The sequence below is a fragment of the Chiloscyllium punctatum genome, chromosome 10 (genome assembly GCF_047496795.1).
Source record: "Chiloscyllium punctatum isolate Juve2018m chromosome 10, sChiPun1.3, whole genome shotgun sequence".
Classification (NCBI taxonomy): Eukaryota; Metazoa; Chordata; class Chondrichthyes; order Orectolobiformes; family Hemiscylliidae; genus Chiloscyllium; species Chiloscyllium punctatum.
Window position 1 is genome coordinate 68580610 of NC_092748.1, and position 17800 is coordinate 68598409.

The 17800-nt window shown below is 38.8% G+C and overlaps 1 protein-coding gene across 2 annotated transcripts in view; it reads right to left on the bottom strand.

Annotated features, from left to right (window-relative positions):
• The window catches only part of ly75 (lymphocyte antigen 75), a 141982-nt gene extending 124948 nt beyond the window's left edge, over nucleotides 1-17034 (bottom strand). For both annotated transcript variants that reach the window (XM_072579435.1, XM_072579434.1), the window contains exons 1-4: nucleotides 16857-17034; nucleotides 14308-14685; nucleotides 8401-8568; nucleotides 1504-1668 (exon numbers count right to left, since the gene is read on the bottom strand). In XM_072579435.1, the coding sequence (XP_072435536.1) occupies nucleotides 1504-1668; nucleotides 8401-8568; nucleotides 14308-14685; nucleotides 16857-16953 (808 nt within the window). In that variant the 5' untranslated portion in view covers nucleotides 16954-17034. The remainder of the gene's footprint in view (nucleotides 1-1503; nucleotides 1669-8400; nucleotides 8569-14307; nucleotides 14686-16856) is intronic.
• Nucleotides 17035-17800: the final 766 nt, after the last annotated feature.

Consider the following 17800-nt stretch of genomic DNA (forward strand, 5'->3'; position numbering starts at 1 on the left):
AAAATCTAATCCCATTCTACTTCTCCAAGATGTCCAATCCCTTTCTGCCCAAAACCCCAAACTTACCTCAGTTGAACGTCAATGCCTGTATTCTCTGCACACTTACCTGTAGCCCTGGCAGCATCAGCTGCTTAGCTCTGGCCCTACAGCAACTGCTGGTGGTCTGAAAAGGGGAGACTTGCTCCTAGCGAGTGGGTGGAAGTTGCAGGAATCATCTTGTCAATATTGCCTGGAGTGTTTGGGAATGAGCAATCTGTGTTCCCCCATCTTTCCCCTCTTACCACCTCCACAGTCTATGAATACTTCTTCAATCACCATCTCTGGTCATTTTGGTCCCTGTCCCAAATTTAAGCATTCAACACAGATGTTCCTTTTCAAGAAAAAGAGAACACTTTCAGTCTCCCTATTTTATTGCTTCCTTCAGAAATTGAAGACCCCATCAAATCAGATCTTATCTGATTCAGTGATAATGGCCATAGCTTTTCAGAAGTTAGTTAGTTTAGAAGATTAAGGGGAGATCTAATAGAGACGTACAAAATAATACATGGCTTTGAAAAGGTGGATGCTAGAAAATTGTTTCTGTTAGGCGAGGAGACTAGGACCCGTGGACACAGCCTTAGAATTAGAGGGGGTCATTTCAGAACGGAAATGCGGAGACATTTCTTCAGCCAGAGAGTGGTGGGCCTGTGGAATTCATTGCCACGGAGTGCAGTGGAAGCCGGGACGCTAAATGTCTTCAAGGCCGAGATTGATAGGTTCTTGTTGTCTAGAGGAATTAAGGGCTACGGGGAGAACGCTGGCAAGTGGAGCTGAAATGCGCATCAGCCATGATTGAATGGCGGAGTGGACTCGATGGGCCGAATGGCCTTACTTCCACTCCTATGTCTTATGGTCTTATGGTCTTATAGGCATCATTTGTGATAACCTACACTGTACTTCGAGTGCTCAACAGTCTTCCTATGGAGCCGAGGAACTACAAATAGTACATAAAAACAATGATTTGATATAGATTCAACATTACATTTCAACTTGGACATTCTCTACCTCTCACTGTAGAATCCAGTATTTCACCAGCATTATACCTTATGCATCTTTGTGTTACTTTTAATAATTTAGACCATAAAACCATAAGACATAGGAGTGGAAGCAAGGCTATTCGGCCTATTGAGTCTACTCTGCCATTTAAATCATGGCTGATGGGTGTTTCAAATCCACTTATGCGCACTCTCCCCGTAATCTGGGTGAGGTTGACTGATTTTTTTAGGGAATAAGTTTCCAACTTAGTCAACTACTACAAAATAAAATACATTCAACATTCCAAAGAATTTTAATTTAAAATTACCAAATATAACATTTTTGGATAGCATTCTAAAACATAATATGGTCTTTATTTTCACAATTTGCCCATATTTATAGAAGAGTCATCAACTGAATGGGACAGGAACTCACTTGTCAAAACTCACCAGATTTCATGTACATCACGTATGATTAATACAAACTCACCAGAAATATATTTCTGCATCTTTGGATCAGTAATACTCAGAAGATCCCCTCCTTGACTCTGACAGGCAAGCCGAGCCTCATTCCAGGAGAGCAGAGAGTGAAAGTTAAATTGGTAACAAGTCTGTTCTGCACTATCTTTCTTCCAGAATGTTTTGCACTCAGTATCTGTAAAACAGTGAAACAAAGTTTACCTTTATTGTGCCAAATTGAACACAAGCATTGCTGAAAACAAAATTACATTTTGTCAAAACTTTTGTTCTTGCACTCATCAGAACCTAAATACCAATGAGAAGGGAAAACAGCATCTTATACAGAATGAGAGGAGAGTGCTGACAGACATGTGGATTTGTCTCCTCCCCCCCCCCCCCCCCCCCAACCCGTGTTGAAGCAAAACGCTCAGACACAGTATAGTTTTACCTTCTTCATCTTTACTCAGGGCCCTGGGAGAGACAGAGAGAAAACGATCGCCCACATGCAGAGAGATATGAATTCACGGTCTTCTCTGGAATAGCGGTTTCTTAAATGAATTATGTAGTCATTTTACAGGGAGGAGCATCCAGATAAGGCAGCATACATATTGATGGGTGACTGATATAATCAGCGAGCAAATGATAAAGATGAATCCATCTGCTGTTACACAATTAATGTTCCTAACCTTGTTAACTGACTTCACATACTGAATGCTACCTCATTTTGTTAAATGGCTCTACATAATAAATGCTTTTCCAACTTGTTTACCAATTACCCTTGCCTCCAACCCCCCCCCCCCATTGTTACCTGTTAGTTCTTCTGATAGGAGTCATGCTCAGCTGAACCTCTTATTTTACAAAATAAAACTCAGAACTTAACTCTTTCCTTGCCTACTTATATCTTATACACTTTCTCAGACTGATTGCTAGAGGTACTACCATGGAGAATGCAAGCCTAAACCAAGATACAGCAAAACTGGACACAAGATAAGTGATTTCACCTTCCTCTACACTAAACATCGCCATAGGTGAAAACGTGAAAAATCCTCACTTCAGTTTGCACAATTTTCAAGTTACAAATGCTAGCTGCCACAGAAACCACATGGTGCTTGCTATGAAAATTAAACAATTCATTACTTGATCATTATAGTTGCAAATATTTGAAGCCATAATTCACATCTGTAACTTCTAGCTTAAAGACTAAAATTGTTATATGTAGATAAGGAAAACCTGTTCCATAAATTAGTAAGTAACCATATAAAAATACATCACACAATTTGGGCTAATTATAGTTAAAGACTAACCTACATTTATCTTGCACGGTCAAGGTTAGAAATATAGTGCTCTGGGCTTGAATAATTATTTATTTATCAATAAAATATTTTAAATTTTATTTATGCTGTGTTTAGATGAAAAGATGCTAAAAATAGTTGGTCAGCAAGGGAGTTCCCTGATAAGTCAGCAGATCTGGAAGAAGTTAAGTTAGTTCAATGGGTCATCTTATTAAAATAGAGTTTCAATTTTCAAGGTGAAAGCTAACTCATTTACATTTCTGCTCAGCACATTCCAGGTATGTTGTCATGGAGCTGGGTAACAAGGTTTAGAAGAAGATAGCTTTGTTGAATTTATCAACTTGTTTCTCACAAAAGGCAATTACAATTTTTGTCTGTAAAAGCAGCAGATCATCGGGTCAGGTGAGCACAAGGGGATGTGGTAGCTGGGCTAGCACCTTAAGGTTCTAACTTTCTCATTCACCTTTCTGAATATAGAAGGTGGCTCAAAGTTAGTTGGAATGGGGAGAGGTGGGGGTTGCTAAAGCAGTTTGAAGATGTACTTAGCTTGGAGCTATAGGAAGAAATCTACCCCCACATTGAAAACTAAGAAGTTTGAATGGAAAAGTCCACAGCTGAGCTTTTAAAGAGAACTGAAGAATTACTTTGCAACAAGTGAATTGAGGGATCCTGGTGAAAATTTCTATCTTGCAGAATAATTTTCCCTTTGGGCTCCAGTTAAAATGAATTTGAGGGGGCTGTGGCATAACTTTGATCAGTCCCAGAAAAACAGAATGAATCGGCAAGATTTTTGTAATGGACAAAAGAAATCTGGGGGAAATTCACAGTGCAATGAGTTTATAGCAAAGGTCTCAAGTTATAGTGGTCATTCAATGGTTCTTATTTTATTTAATTTCCCATTATGTTGTGATGCAGAGTGTGCAATATTTTAAAGATTGGATTTTCAACTAGCAGCATGATGGTTTGGTGTGTGTAAGGGAGGGATGGAGCAGGTGTATAGTGGTTAATGATTAACTTGTTAGTATTTCCAGAGGTGTGATCTTTATCTCTGAAATGGAGAGAGAGAGAGAGAGAGAGAAATGGAAAGCATTTTGGTTTCTGTTTGCTGAGGTCCTGATAGAAGTTAGATGTGCACCAGTTTCCCATGAAAAAAGGAACTCATTCAGACCTATTAGGAGACAGGTCATCTCATCATCAGGAGTTTATTCTGAAAGTTCTAGATGTGAAATTTTTGGGTTGAAGCCTGAAGGAATTATTCAAAGCCAAGAAAGACTAAGTTCAGTTTTGGGAAGACTGAAAAGATAAAATTATTATACTCGCAAGACTAAGGACAAAACAGATAACTCAAACCGCATACATATAAATGAGAAGGAAGTTGTCTTGGCGGGGGGGTGGGTATTGAAATACATGGAATAATTTACTATGTGCTTCAGAATCTTTCAAATTGTGACATATAAATAATTTGGTTTAGTCTATTTTACTTTCTTTTGTGCAAAGAAATTCCATTTTATTGTTAAAACTGCAGCACTGTGTTTCAGTGAAAGGCCACCTCATTAAATAAATGAAGCATGATTAATCCAGTTAGATTGGAATCTGGGATCTGACTCATCAAGTAATATCATCATTCAGGATCGTGAAGTGTTTAAACATAAACTACCCATAAGATTTCAATAAAATTTAAAACTTAATGGCTGGGTGCTCAGACTTCTGACATTAAACAGCCTCTTATGAGGATCCCAAAAATTAAAACCTTTCTACACACATCCTTTGCACTGAAAGGAAAACCTCATTTTGCAGTTTTTTTGAAGTAAATCAGAATTAAAATTTCTATTTCTTAAAAGGCAAATGGAACTGCATAGTTAGGTATGCAAAATGTACAATGCAATATCAATAAGGCAGACATTCTTAAACCTACAATACATCCAAGACAAATACATTGGATGAAGTAATGTCAGTTGGTTGTGCTGCTCAAGTCTAAATGGAACATTCTATACACCAGAGGTGTGAGGAGGCGGTCACCCCACAGGCAAAGAATAGTCTATCAGCAGCTATTGGAAACAGTGCTGTAAATATTCTAGCTTTTAATACACCAAATATTTGAAGTCAGAAGTTTAATAGAAATTAAATCACATTTGCAAATTAGCAATGGCAGTAGAATCAAGACAGTTCAGAAACCCTATAAATTTTAAAACAAACCTATTTGTACAGCATAAAGTCAGATAAAACATAATACAAAATAGATATCGACTTTTCACATAGGAAGGAAAAATGAGTGGCAGGTATAACCATTGGGCAATACTGAAATAACCAAGAATGAATCTGAAAGACTCAGGAATCCTGTAGATATTCAGGATGTCTCAACTAATGCAGACCAACAAAGTCAGCACATTGAAACAATGGAGAACCATATGATCCGAAACTGTGGTTAAAATGACTGTGACAAAGGCAGTTCACACACTGCAACTAGTTTCGGTTACTGAGAAGTTTTAAGTGCTGGAGGAAATTCAGAGAAAAACCATAAGGCCAAACGTTGGTTTCAAACAACTTAAACTAAATAGTGGGGGAGTTTGGGTCCAGTTGCATGGAAAATTATGGAAAAGTTAGAGATAGGGAGAGCTCAGCAAAGATTTGTAAATTTTCCAGTAGGACACAAGTCAAGAGAAGAACAGATTATTCGAGATCATGGGGATGGTACGAATGTATCAGAAACTTAAGTGTGGGGCAAACAACAAAATTGCAAGTGGTTTTGCTCAACATTTTACTTTACATACACAGTGTGGTTCATGTACAGAATGAAGTTCCTGAGGAAGTGTTGGATGTGGGTACAGTTACCATGGTTAAAAGCTAAGTACATGAATAAGAAACATGCAGGCACATGGGACTAGTTTTGTTTAGGATTATGGACTGATTGGATCAAAAGGGTCTGTATGACTATGATACTGTAACTTAAATATCTGATGGCAACAATAGAAAACAATGAGTTTGTGGAAGGAACCGAAGGCAATAGCTTCAGTCTTCTCAATAGTTATTGTGTGGAAATTTCTGTTTCTGAAAATTTGGCCGTTGGACAAGTGACAGGAAAAATCAGAGGCAGATGAAGTGACGAAGGAGGTGGTGTCAGATACAGCTGAGTATCAATGGCGTTTAGGTGAATCAGGATGCTGCATTCACAAATGCAAGTGCCAAGGCTTATAAATGAAATTTAGGGCTAAGATTGTTGAAATCACAGTTGCAAATGGCAGGGCAATTAAAATATCACAGGAGGTCATGTGAATGAAAAATAAAAGGATCCAAGAGAAAATCCTTCAAACTCAATTGGTTAGCAGAAACAAGCTAGGGCAATTCCACCAAGCTAAGTGACAGAGGAGCAATTGTGGGGAAGCTTAGTTTGGTAACTTTGGAAATGTTAATAGGATGTTGACTTTGTTAAAAATAAAAAAAACCTTAATTGCCCCCGAGCTGCCTTCTTAAGCTGCTCGAGATGCACCAACAATACCATTAGAAAACAACAAATTCTCAGATTTTGAACCTGTAACCATGAAGGAGTGGCCATATAATTCCAAGTCAAAGTGACATGCAACTTGGAGAGGAATTTGCAGGCAGTGGTGCCCACGTATAATTGCTGCCCTTGTTCTCCTCTGGGTTTTCAGGTAGGCGTTTTTGGAGTAGACAAGAAATCAAGAAAGCATAGATTTTTGCATGGATGAACTAACAATCATTAAAGTCTCCAAAATCCACAATTATGACACAAAGTTAAACAATAAAAATCAGTTGATCTACATAGCAGTTTTGGTACTGAAATTTGAGTAACGTTGAGATAGGTACCAAACGACAACAAACATGCATAACTTACATACTCATTTCAAAGTTAAAAGCAAGTAAGTTGAATGAGACAGGGTGGCAAGTCATTGAGGAACAGGAACTGAATATACCTAATTACTTAGAGTCATAGAGTCCATGCCAACCAGATATCCCAACCAAATCTAGTCCCACCTGCCAGCACCCGGCCCATATCCCTCCAAACCCTTCCTATTCATATACCCATCCAATTGCTTCTTAAATGTTGCAATTGTACCAGCCTCCACCACTTCCTCTGGCAGCTCATTCCATACCCATACCACCTTCTGTGTGAAAAAGTTGCCCCTTACGTCTCTTTTATATCTTTCCCCTCTCACCCTAAACCTATGCATCGAGTTCTGGACTCCCTGACCCCAGCAAAAAGACTTTGCCTATTTACCCTATCCATGCCGCTCAATTATGTAAACCTCTATAAAGGTCACCCCTCAGCCTCTGACGCTCCAGGGAAAACAGCCCCAGCCTGTGCAGCCTCTCCCGAGAGCTCAAATCCTCCAACCCTGGCAGCATCCTTGTAAATCTTTTCTGAACCCTTTCAAGTTTCACAACATCTTTCTGATAGGAAGGAGACCAGAATTGCACGCAATATTCCAACAGTAGCCTAACCAATGTCCTGTACAGCTGCAACATGACCTCCCAACTCCTGTACTCAATACTCTGACCAACAAAAGAAAGCATACCAAATGCCTTCTTCACTATCCTATCTACCTGCGACTCCACTTTCAAGGAGCTATGAACCTGCACTCCAACGTCTCTGTTCAGCAACACTCCCTAGGACCTTACCATGAAGCATACAAGTCCTGCTAAGATTTGCTTTCCCAAAATGCAGCACCTCACATTTATCAGAATTAAACTCCATCTGCGTCTTCTCAGCCATTGGCCCATCTGGTCCAGATCCTGTTGTAATCTGAGGTAACCCTCTTCGCTGTCCACTACACCTCCAATTTTGGTGTCATCTGCAAACTTACTAACTATACCTCTTATGCTCACATCCAAATCATTTATGTAAATGACAAAAAGTAGAGGACCCAGCACCGATCCTTGTGACACTCCACTGGTCACAGGCCTCCAGTATGAAATGCAACCCTCCACCATCACCCTCTGTCTTCTACCTTTGAGCCAGTTCTGTATCCAAATGGCTAGTTCTCCCTGAATTCCGTGAGATCTAACCTTGCTAATCAGTCTCCCATGGGGAACCTTGTCAAACACCTTACTTGGGGCCTACAGAAAAAAAAAACAAAGATGATATACGGGCAGTTTCTAAATCGGAAAGAAAGATTTTATCATCAATTGTGTCCGTCAGCTATTCAGTATATTTACTCATAACTTACTCAGAATGCCATTTGTGCAAACCTGATGACACTGAAATAGGGAGGTTTGCGAGCAGAGTAGATGGAAGTATAAAATTATTTAAAAATAAACGAGACATAGACAATTAAGTGAAGGGGCAAAAATGTGGAACAAGACAGGAAATTACAGGATACTTCATAAATGGCAAAAATCTGAAACAGTGCAGATGATTCGAGTACATAATTGAAATTGCACGAACAGAAACTGACTTTTCCAAAAGACTAAACAGAATGCTAGCCTTTGGATAGAAGTCATACTACAGCTATGCATGCTAAAGCCCTGGTTAGGTGACACCTCAGTTATGATAACAGTGGAAGAGGCATAAGGGACTTTATGACCTAATCCTGTTGTATATCCATGATATCTTCAAGGGAATTAAGAAAACATTTATTTAATCTTTCTTTAACTGAGTTGTAAACTTCATTACTTGCCTGGCTTCAAACATTTCCCCCACTTTCTGTCTGTATCATAGGTAGTGGTTGTGGCGCACCATTCCTCATCACTGTTTTCAGTGGTACATTCATAATACCATTTTCTTCTGTACTTAAAGGGGAAGACACATGGTTTTCCATAAGCAGTTCCATCAGTTGTATAAATCCCTTTGGCAAGAAACAAATTAATAAGTTACAAAAAAGTGAAAAGATGCATTTTTAAGCATTATGCAATAGAATTCTTAATAGCAAATATGAAGTATAAATTAAACTGTATTTGCTGTTAATGATTTCCACTATGGTATATACAAGTATGTATATTTTAAACATCTAATATGCCAATAGACATGATGGAGCAGCTACATCACTTTGATATTTAAAACTACATTTTGCTATTAGGGTTATGCTGTTTTTGAAATAAAGAACAATTCCAGTCAGGTTACTCCATCTTGTAAATTTACTTGTCAAGTTCTCTCCAAGATATAATGAAGGTTCTTGCAATCATTTCTGAGCTCAAGGATGAGATCTTTCCAACTACACCTGTTTCAGAACAGAAAGCAGACAAACCAGAGCAACCAGTGACCCAGCAGTCTGTTCCAGTTCCAACTGCAGAATGTACCAACATTGAAGAACAAGTTCTAATTTTCTGTATTTGTTCCAATAAAACAAAGAAAAAAAATGTTTAGTGACCTAACACCATGCACAAAAAGATAAAGCAGATATAGGAGAGAAAAAAAAATGTAAAACAAGGAAGCACTCCGAAGGAGGAACCTTCCCAACTCCTCAGGCTACACTCAGCTAAAGAAATGGTAATTCCACCCTCAACAGTAACACTGCCCTTTTCAAGGAACAGCTGCAATGATAAAATACCCCTCAATTTCACAAGAAGTTGAAAATACTGCCAATATTTAGAAACAAAAAGTTTAATTGTTTTGTCATTGACCTTAATTAAAGCATGTGGCAACTTCTGGAATAAACGTTGTAGCTGCTTGATATGCTTCTCACAAAACCTCTCCGTTTCTAGATAATTAAAAACCAGAACAGCATGAAGCAGTACACCCACTTAGAGATATTTCACCTTCAGCTATTGCTGCTAAGTAAATGGAAAATCATTCAAATAGTTTTAGTTAGCCAAAGTTATCAAAAACACCACACATTGCTCATTACAATTTGTTCTCAGATTTTTATTTAAAAATGGGTTTCACAGTAGACAACAAAATATGACTTAATACTTTGGGTGTCAGCCCTTCCCCAGAATTGGAAGGCAGGACTAATGAACAATAGCTAGCAGTAAGAGAGAACAAAATGAAGAGGGAGAAACACCATCAGGTTCATTCCACAGTCTGTGGAAAATTAGCTGCTGATCGTTTCGGAAATGGTGCCTGCTGTTATCATTGGCCTCAGTGCCCCAAGGTGAAAAAGAAAATTGGCAAGGCTGACATTTAGCAGCTCATCTGCAATTTCCCGCTGGCAGCTGTGCAAGTACAATGACAAGGAGGAGTTCAGATGTAAAACCTCATATAGCTTGCTGGGTTTGCTATCTTGGATCACATGAAAAAATGGCTGCTTGTGAAGGGCCCTGGCAAGAAACCATCCACATTTAGAATCTGTGTCCCAATACAATTTGGGAGATAGTAATGAGTGCAGATGCTGGAAGTCAGTCAATAAAATGTGGAGCTGGAAAGGCACAACAGGTCAGACAACATCATAGGAACAGGTTTGATGTTTTGGGGGAGGACCTTCATCAGGACTGGGCAGGGTGAAGGTTGGTGATAAACGGTAGTGGGGGGCTGCTGGTGGAAAGGTAGGTTATAGGTTGAGGCCTCAATATAAAGTTCAATAGTTTCAAAGTCTCCCCAACCCCACCTCATCCCATGTCGAGCCCTCCTTCTCTCATCACCTTGACCTAATCTAACCTGTCCATTTTCCTTCTCATCTACCTGCTCCACCCTGTCCATTAATCAATCATAATAATCTCTGCCAGCATCCACCTACCTTTCCCCCAGTCCCACCTCCCCATTTATTTCTGAGCTCCCTTCCCCCTTCAGTCCTGATGAAAGGTTCTGACCTGAAATGTCACCTTTCCTACTCTTCCAATGCTGTCTCACCTGCAGTATTTTTCCAGCTCCACATTTTAAATCAACCCCAATACAGTTTGATGCCTCAGGGAAAAGTCAATCACAGTACAAAACTAATTTATTGCTGCAATTGTTTTCTCAAATCCTGTGTGTTAATTACAACAGTAACGGTTTCCCCTCTCTGGACAAATACCATTCCCAGCCCAGAGGCTTTGAGATGCATAGTGTACCAACAAATTGCCTTATTCTTACCTTCATATGCCTCATTTTTGGGTCACCATCTTGGGCCACTTTACATAGGTCTATACAGCAAAGCACCAGTGCTTATCTGATACTTCACAATCATTTGATTCTCTCCTTCTGCAGCCATCATTCTCACCATCACAAACTGTTTCTCACCTTTCCTGTTTATCTTCATTTGTTAACAAACAAAAAAGTTTATTGTATTGTTCAAACAAGGACTACAACATTGCATGTGTATGTTTTATTAAACGATTACTTATGGAGCAAACATTTTGAAAATTGAACTTGCCATCCAGGTTTCTAACTTGTCTAATACAAACATCAATTGGGCATTACCTCATAACAACTGGGGCCACTGGATTACAATTCAGAATTCAGCTACAAGTATCATTGCAGTAACATACTGATCAAGACTTCCGGTCTCCAATGTTGATCAAATATTGCTCATACATAAACTCTATCTGATTCAAAATAAAAATTGTCAAAGCTTTCAATTTCTGCAATAGAATATTACAAGATAGGCCCTTCAGCCCACTGTGTCTGCTTGCACATGATTTTGATTATTCTGTTCCCTGCCTGTTCATATGTCTGTCTAAATGCTCCTTAAAATGTTGCTGTTGCATCTGTTCTATCACTCCGCCTGGCAGTGCATTAAAGGCACCTAACACCATTCTTGTATCGCACATCTCCTTTAAAATTTTCTCCCTTTCACCTTAAACCTATGCCCCCCTAGTATTTGACATTTCCACTGTGGGAAAAAGACTCCGACTATCCACCTATCTCCATGCCTCTCGTAGATCTCTATCGGGTTGCCACACAGTATCAAATGCTTGGATAACAATCCAAGTTTGTATAACCTCTTTTTAGCTCCTGCGCTCCAATCCAGGCAACAAGCTAGTTTATGTTGTTTGCACCCTCTCTAAAACCATCCTTCCTGTAGTGTGGCAAATAGAATTACACGCAATTCTCTAAAATGTGGTCGAATTAAAGTTTTATATAGCTGCAACATGACTTGTCAACTTTTATAAATCAATGCCCTGAGCAATGAAGGCAAGCTTGTCATACACTTTATTTACCACCTTATCTACTGTGATACCACTTTTAGGAAGCTTTGAACTTGGCATCCAAGATTCCTCTGTATATCAACACTCCTAAAAGGTCCTGCCATTTACTGTATGCTTTCCACTTGCATTTGACCACCTACAACACATCAAAACCTCTTCATAGGGAAGGGAAATTCAAAAGGTTTTGCTTTCTTTTCTTCCTACTCTTTCCCCACCCACGCCCAGATACGCATTTAGTTTTCTCTTGGCAACCATAAAAAAAACCTGATTGCTACTATCTTATTTGTACCCAGGAACTGGCTGCAAAGGTCTTTAGGACACTTTCATTACCTTACTAAGGATAGGACCAGGACTTTAAAATAAGTTCAAGCAAGGTTGCTGGTCATTTTCCCAGTATTTAGTCAAACATGTAAATGGGTAAAATTTTGTGATGACTACAACTTATGAATACTTGTAGAAAATCACATATCAGGAATCTAAAACTACCATTAGTGTTTCCGTAACAATAACGAAAGAATTATTTTGGTGATACAATCACCATAAAATCAATTACTCAAATAGCACGCCATAAGTTGCAGAAGAAATGAACAGTTAGATAACGCCCTTAAAAAATACATCTCAATTTACCTGAATGTGATCAAATCAACCACAGAAGTTGATTTTATAAAAAGGGATGTAGTGGGTTTCAACAACTGATTTACATGAGCAAAGTCTATAATATATGTAAGCAAGTCAGCTGAAGGATCTTCTAACTGTGGAGCAAAGGGAATGACGTACAAGAAGCTGGAGTCAGAGAAAAGGAGAATATAAGAATGGCTAGAGAAGGCCACTACATAAAGTCAGGGCAAGGATAAACAGTTGGATGATATTCATTATTTCAGCATATTGAAAGTGACACAAAACACTGGGATTGTGAGCAGGGTCAGGAGCTCCAGATTTGTTAGATTTCTTCACATCATGAAACATTACTTGAGTAAATAATGACTTCTGGTTGTCTCCTTCAACAAATGACTGTTTAATTTAACAGTTAGGAAGACTGACTGGGAACACTGAGCAGACAATATGAAACAGTTCAAAATTGAAGTCTGGAGGCCCAGTGTTGGGATCAAATGATTATTAATCCATCACCAAATCATCGTTAATCCGAGTTGGTTCCACATTATGAACCAGGGCAGAGTCGAAATTACAATATCTTTGAACAGAAATGAAGTTCACGAGTACTGGAATAGTTCACATTGCAAGACATACCATGTCTTTCTGCTTCTGAATTATTTGGACTGTAGGTTTTCCTCTTTGCCTTCATATTCAATATTGAAAATACTAGAGGATGATCAATGGGAAGTCTGCCTTTAAAATGTTCACAAGCCAACATAAGAGTACATTTCAGTGAAGACAACTAAAGTATATTATCATAAACAAAAACAGAAGTTGCTGGCAAAGCGCAGCAGTATCTGTGAAGAGAAATCAAAGTTAATGTTTCAGGTCTGGTGACCTTTCCTCAGAACTCCTATTTAATATATTATTATAATCCATCAAGGTTCTGTCAGCAACCACTTGCTGGAATTGAAATCTTGCAAATGAGAACACTCCTGGTCCCTTTAAACTAGTCCTTAATTGTCCAGAACTTGCTGCAAAATATCTAGGAACGTGACAAGTTTATTAGATATTTCATTGCTTATCCTGCAGTGTGAAGTAGCATTTTAATCGCAAGTGGCTGGACACGCAAGTTAGTACAGTGAAGTCAACAGTGCATTTGAGATCTTAGTGAATACGGTGACTAACATATAACCCCTTAATCAATGAGCACCAAGTACAGAGAAAGAAACAGAAGGAGCAAGGTAAATTAAGCTTATAACAGTTTTCTGAATGCTGAAATTCTGTTTTGTCAGTGCATGGATGTCTCATTTATGGCCCCTTTTAAAAAAAAACGTTTGTCTCCTTGGAATATCCCCGTTAAATCCCAACCACAGTTTGAGATACAGAATTGCACAAAAACATCAAGAAAATCTCACTGAAACAATAGCATCGACAAGGTACTCTCCCAAGGTAAAATATAAAAACTTGGGGGCTCAGTAACTCTCGCCAAATTATATTTTTGCTGTTCGCAATCTTTCGTGACCTGTTTTGCAAATTAAAAGTTGGCATAAGAGAAGGGAAAAACCCATTCTCAAATTTCACATCTCTGTACTTCAAATTGCCATTATCCTGCATAATTAAGTTAAGTTATGTAAAATGAAAATGCAAAAGAATAGTTAATGAATATTTGACTTTCAGTAAAAACTTGATATTAAAAATTCTACAAAAAATAATGAATTCAAAAGTGGACATGAGACTTACTGCATTCAATACTCAAATCATTTTATACAACTCCACCCAAAGATGCTCAAAATGGTATCGTTTATTCCTCTTCTAAAGTTATCAGATCTGCTCAGTTTCCCCAACACTTGCTTTTATTGCAACTTCAGATCTGCAGCCTTTTAAAAATACATGAACATTTATATTGAATACCACGTTTTACTCACTGTGGTACGGTTGCTCACAAACATCATTGTCGCCACCCCTTTGTTTCCATGCATCAGTTGCATCAATGCTCACTGTTGGAGAATCCTGTTTGACAGTCAGTTTATAGGAAGATGAACCATACAGCGTGCCCCCTCTGCAGCGCCACCACATCGATGTAATTTCTGCATCACACTCAAACATTTTTAATGGCTGCTTCTTGTTGTAAGGATCAAGGCCAAGACATTTTTTCGAGCCAGTATTGAACAGTCGATGCTCAGACACCCATTTCCATTGCTGAAACTCTTCTTGCTGGTTGCACTTGTTCATAATAAATCCAGAGGAATTCACTTGGAGACATTCTTTAAACTGTTGGTGCTGGATGGCAAATATGTCATTTCCTAAGCCACAAAAAAGGACAAATTTATGAGAAATTCAAATTAAATTTAATTAGTTTATTTTAAAAGGAACCTCACATCATACATGTGGAATAAAGATATAAATAACACAGAAGTTGTGAAACTTAAAGGGTTCAGAGAAGATTTACAAGGATTTTGCCAGAATTCGAGTGTTTGTGCTATAGGGAGAGGCTGAGACTTTTTTTCCCCTGGAGCTTTGGAGGCTGAGGGGTGATCTTAAAATCATGAGGGGCATGGATCGGGTAAATAGACAAGCTCTTTTCCCTAGGGTGGGGGCAAGCCCAGAACTAGAGGGCATAGGTTTAGGGTGAGATGGGAGAGATTTAAAAGGGACCTAAGGGGCAACTTTTTCACGCAAAGGAAGTGGTGGAGGCTAGTACAATTACAACATTGAAAAGGCATCTGGATGGGTATATAAATAGGAAGGATTTAGAGGGATATGGGCCAAGTGCTGGTCCACAATTTAATTTAGGATATCTGGTCAGCATGGACACGTTTAACTGAATGGTCTGTTTTTATGCTGTACACCTCTATGACTCTTAAGTCCACCTGACCAAAGCACAGCGTTTCAAATAATAAGATCACATTTCCCCCCGTTAATTGACAGTCTTTCATGACAAATGGTACCACAGGAACAGAAGAATTAACCAAGCATTCCATTATCTACTATCATCCACTTTAAAAAAAAATACAACAGGATGATTGATTCTCGGTCATGCAATTCCTTTACAATTCCACCTCCAACCCCAGAATTAAATGCAATGCACTATTTTACTTCACTTTTATAAAGTATGACAGATCTCACTCAAACTTTCCCAAAGATTCTGAGCACTAATTTCAAAACCAAAGTTCTCATGAGTCAGGAGTACAGTTCTTTTATGTAATCATATTGGACAAGAAAGCAAATTACACAATAAAAGGCTTGGCAATTCAGTGACCCTTCATCAGAATGGTGAAAGAAAGTTTTAGATTCATGAACTACATACCATGTTGTGTTAAGAAGTGTTTGATACTAAATGATTTCCAAAAGCTACTGCTCTGCTAAACAGAAAATTCGAAAAAAATCAATTTCATTGGCAGTGAATAAAACAATTCATACAAATTTGCAGATGAAGTACCAGATTATTGATACAGGATCCACATACTAATTTGTAAGTTTACCAATAATTTGCTCAAAAATCAAGATTAATGCATGGCATTACTTTACTGGAGGTAAAGGGAGCACTGGTAAATTTACTTTTTCCAACATCACAAAGCAAGCTCACAAAACCTAGATCTATTCAATCTATGGCAATTAGAATAGCAACATGGCAACTCTGATGAAATCAAAAGCTATGACAAACATCACAATTTGAATGTCAACAGTTCAGTCCATGCCCTTTCCGCCCATCCACACAACAAACACCATTTACCACATTCCTCCTCCCCCAAACATCATTCTGTGTTATTCTGTAGACCAAATGCTAAATGGAGGTTTCTGGAATGCTGTTCTTCGAAACAGCCGTTTCGTTCAACCACCTGTATCTCGAAATAGTTAGCCGGGTTAACATTGCTCATTGCCAGTTAGCATACTGTGGCTTTCTCAATGCAGCACAAGAGAAATGGGGCACTGTCCAGTCCCGACTGCACCTCCTCTGCCCAATCACGTGAACATTTGACAAGTCATGAGGTCAGTGGTTTAGACCCCACTCAGTAATGGGTTCACGGAAAAGCGGAGTGTGCAGCCTGACAGCGAGACAACATTAAAGCAAATGGAGAGGGACATATAGCATGTTCAGCGTTAAACTTCAGCCCTTTTGTATTCCACGGAACTTTGCGATGCAAAGACGCCTTTGCAGATAAGCAGTCTTCAGCTAGAAGACATTTTCTAGAAATTACCAGTGTACCCCGACCAGAACACAAGTAAGTCAACAGGCGACTTCCTTTTTCACCGGTACCAGAAGACACTTGGATCGGAGCCAGGGACTATCCGGTCGTTTCTCGGAAATGTTTCTTTTATTCAAGCCGGCAATATAATATCATCCCATTCACAGATAATAGCCAAATCGCGTAAAACAGACGATATATTGACAGAACAGACATTCAAATCGACACGTTGAAATGCGACACACCAGCTGAACGTACATATATAACTGTTTTAAAGTTAAACGCACCGGCTCTCTCAGAAGCTGCTATGGTCCAACCCGCAACAAAGACCTCAAATATCAGCAAGAAATAAAGATGAATCCGTCCACTGCACCACCTCTTCATGTCTGCGCAGTTTCCAGCCTGTATCTGGTGCTCACACTGTGATGCTGGCGGAATATGAAATTCAGCAGCGCGTCCTCCCCCAGCTCTACACAAACAAACTCACACTCGATTGGCGGAGACAGGTTGTCTTTCAGTCAGCTATTTCTTATTGGCTAGGCAAAAGATAGGACTGCAGAGGCTGAAAACCAGAGTTTAGATCAGAGTGGTGCTGGAAAAGCACAGCAGGTCAGGCAGCATCCCAGGAGCAGGAAAATCGACGTTTCAGGCAAAAGCCCTTCATCAGGACCGTTTCTTATTGGCTGCTCACCATAAGCCATATTCACCGTAATATCTCAAAAGTGCGCTGAACAAAAGTGAAAGTTGTTACCATCTTTTCTTAAATTAAAAATCAAACATATCCATTTGATTAATTCAATCGTCAATTCGCTGACTTTTGAACGAGCAATTTCTTAAGGAATTGTATGGGTTTTGTACGTAACGTTATGTACTTATTTCTAGCATTCCTTAGGTTGCTGTACTCAAAGGAAACCTCACCTGTAGGCGGGATGCGTGTCCTGCCATATACTATGTGTGATTTTTATTTAGGTTGTCATCATTAACAACAAGCAAGATATAAAATAATTATTGATGAAGGCATATGCTTAGCGAATGAGGGAAGGTAGTTTCAAAAATTGGACAGAATGAAAAGCAAAATATTTATGACAGAATTGGACCAAAGTATTTTAACATGAGGTTATTTGAGTTCTGAAAAATACGTTCCTCTTTAAAACAAGAAAAAGCTAATCATGCAAAACAATGGATGATTTTTTGAAAAAAAAGGACAAAACTAAAATGAGACCAAAAGGCA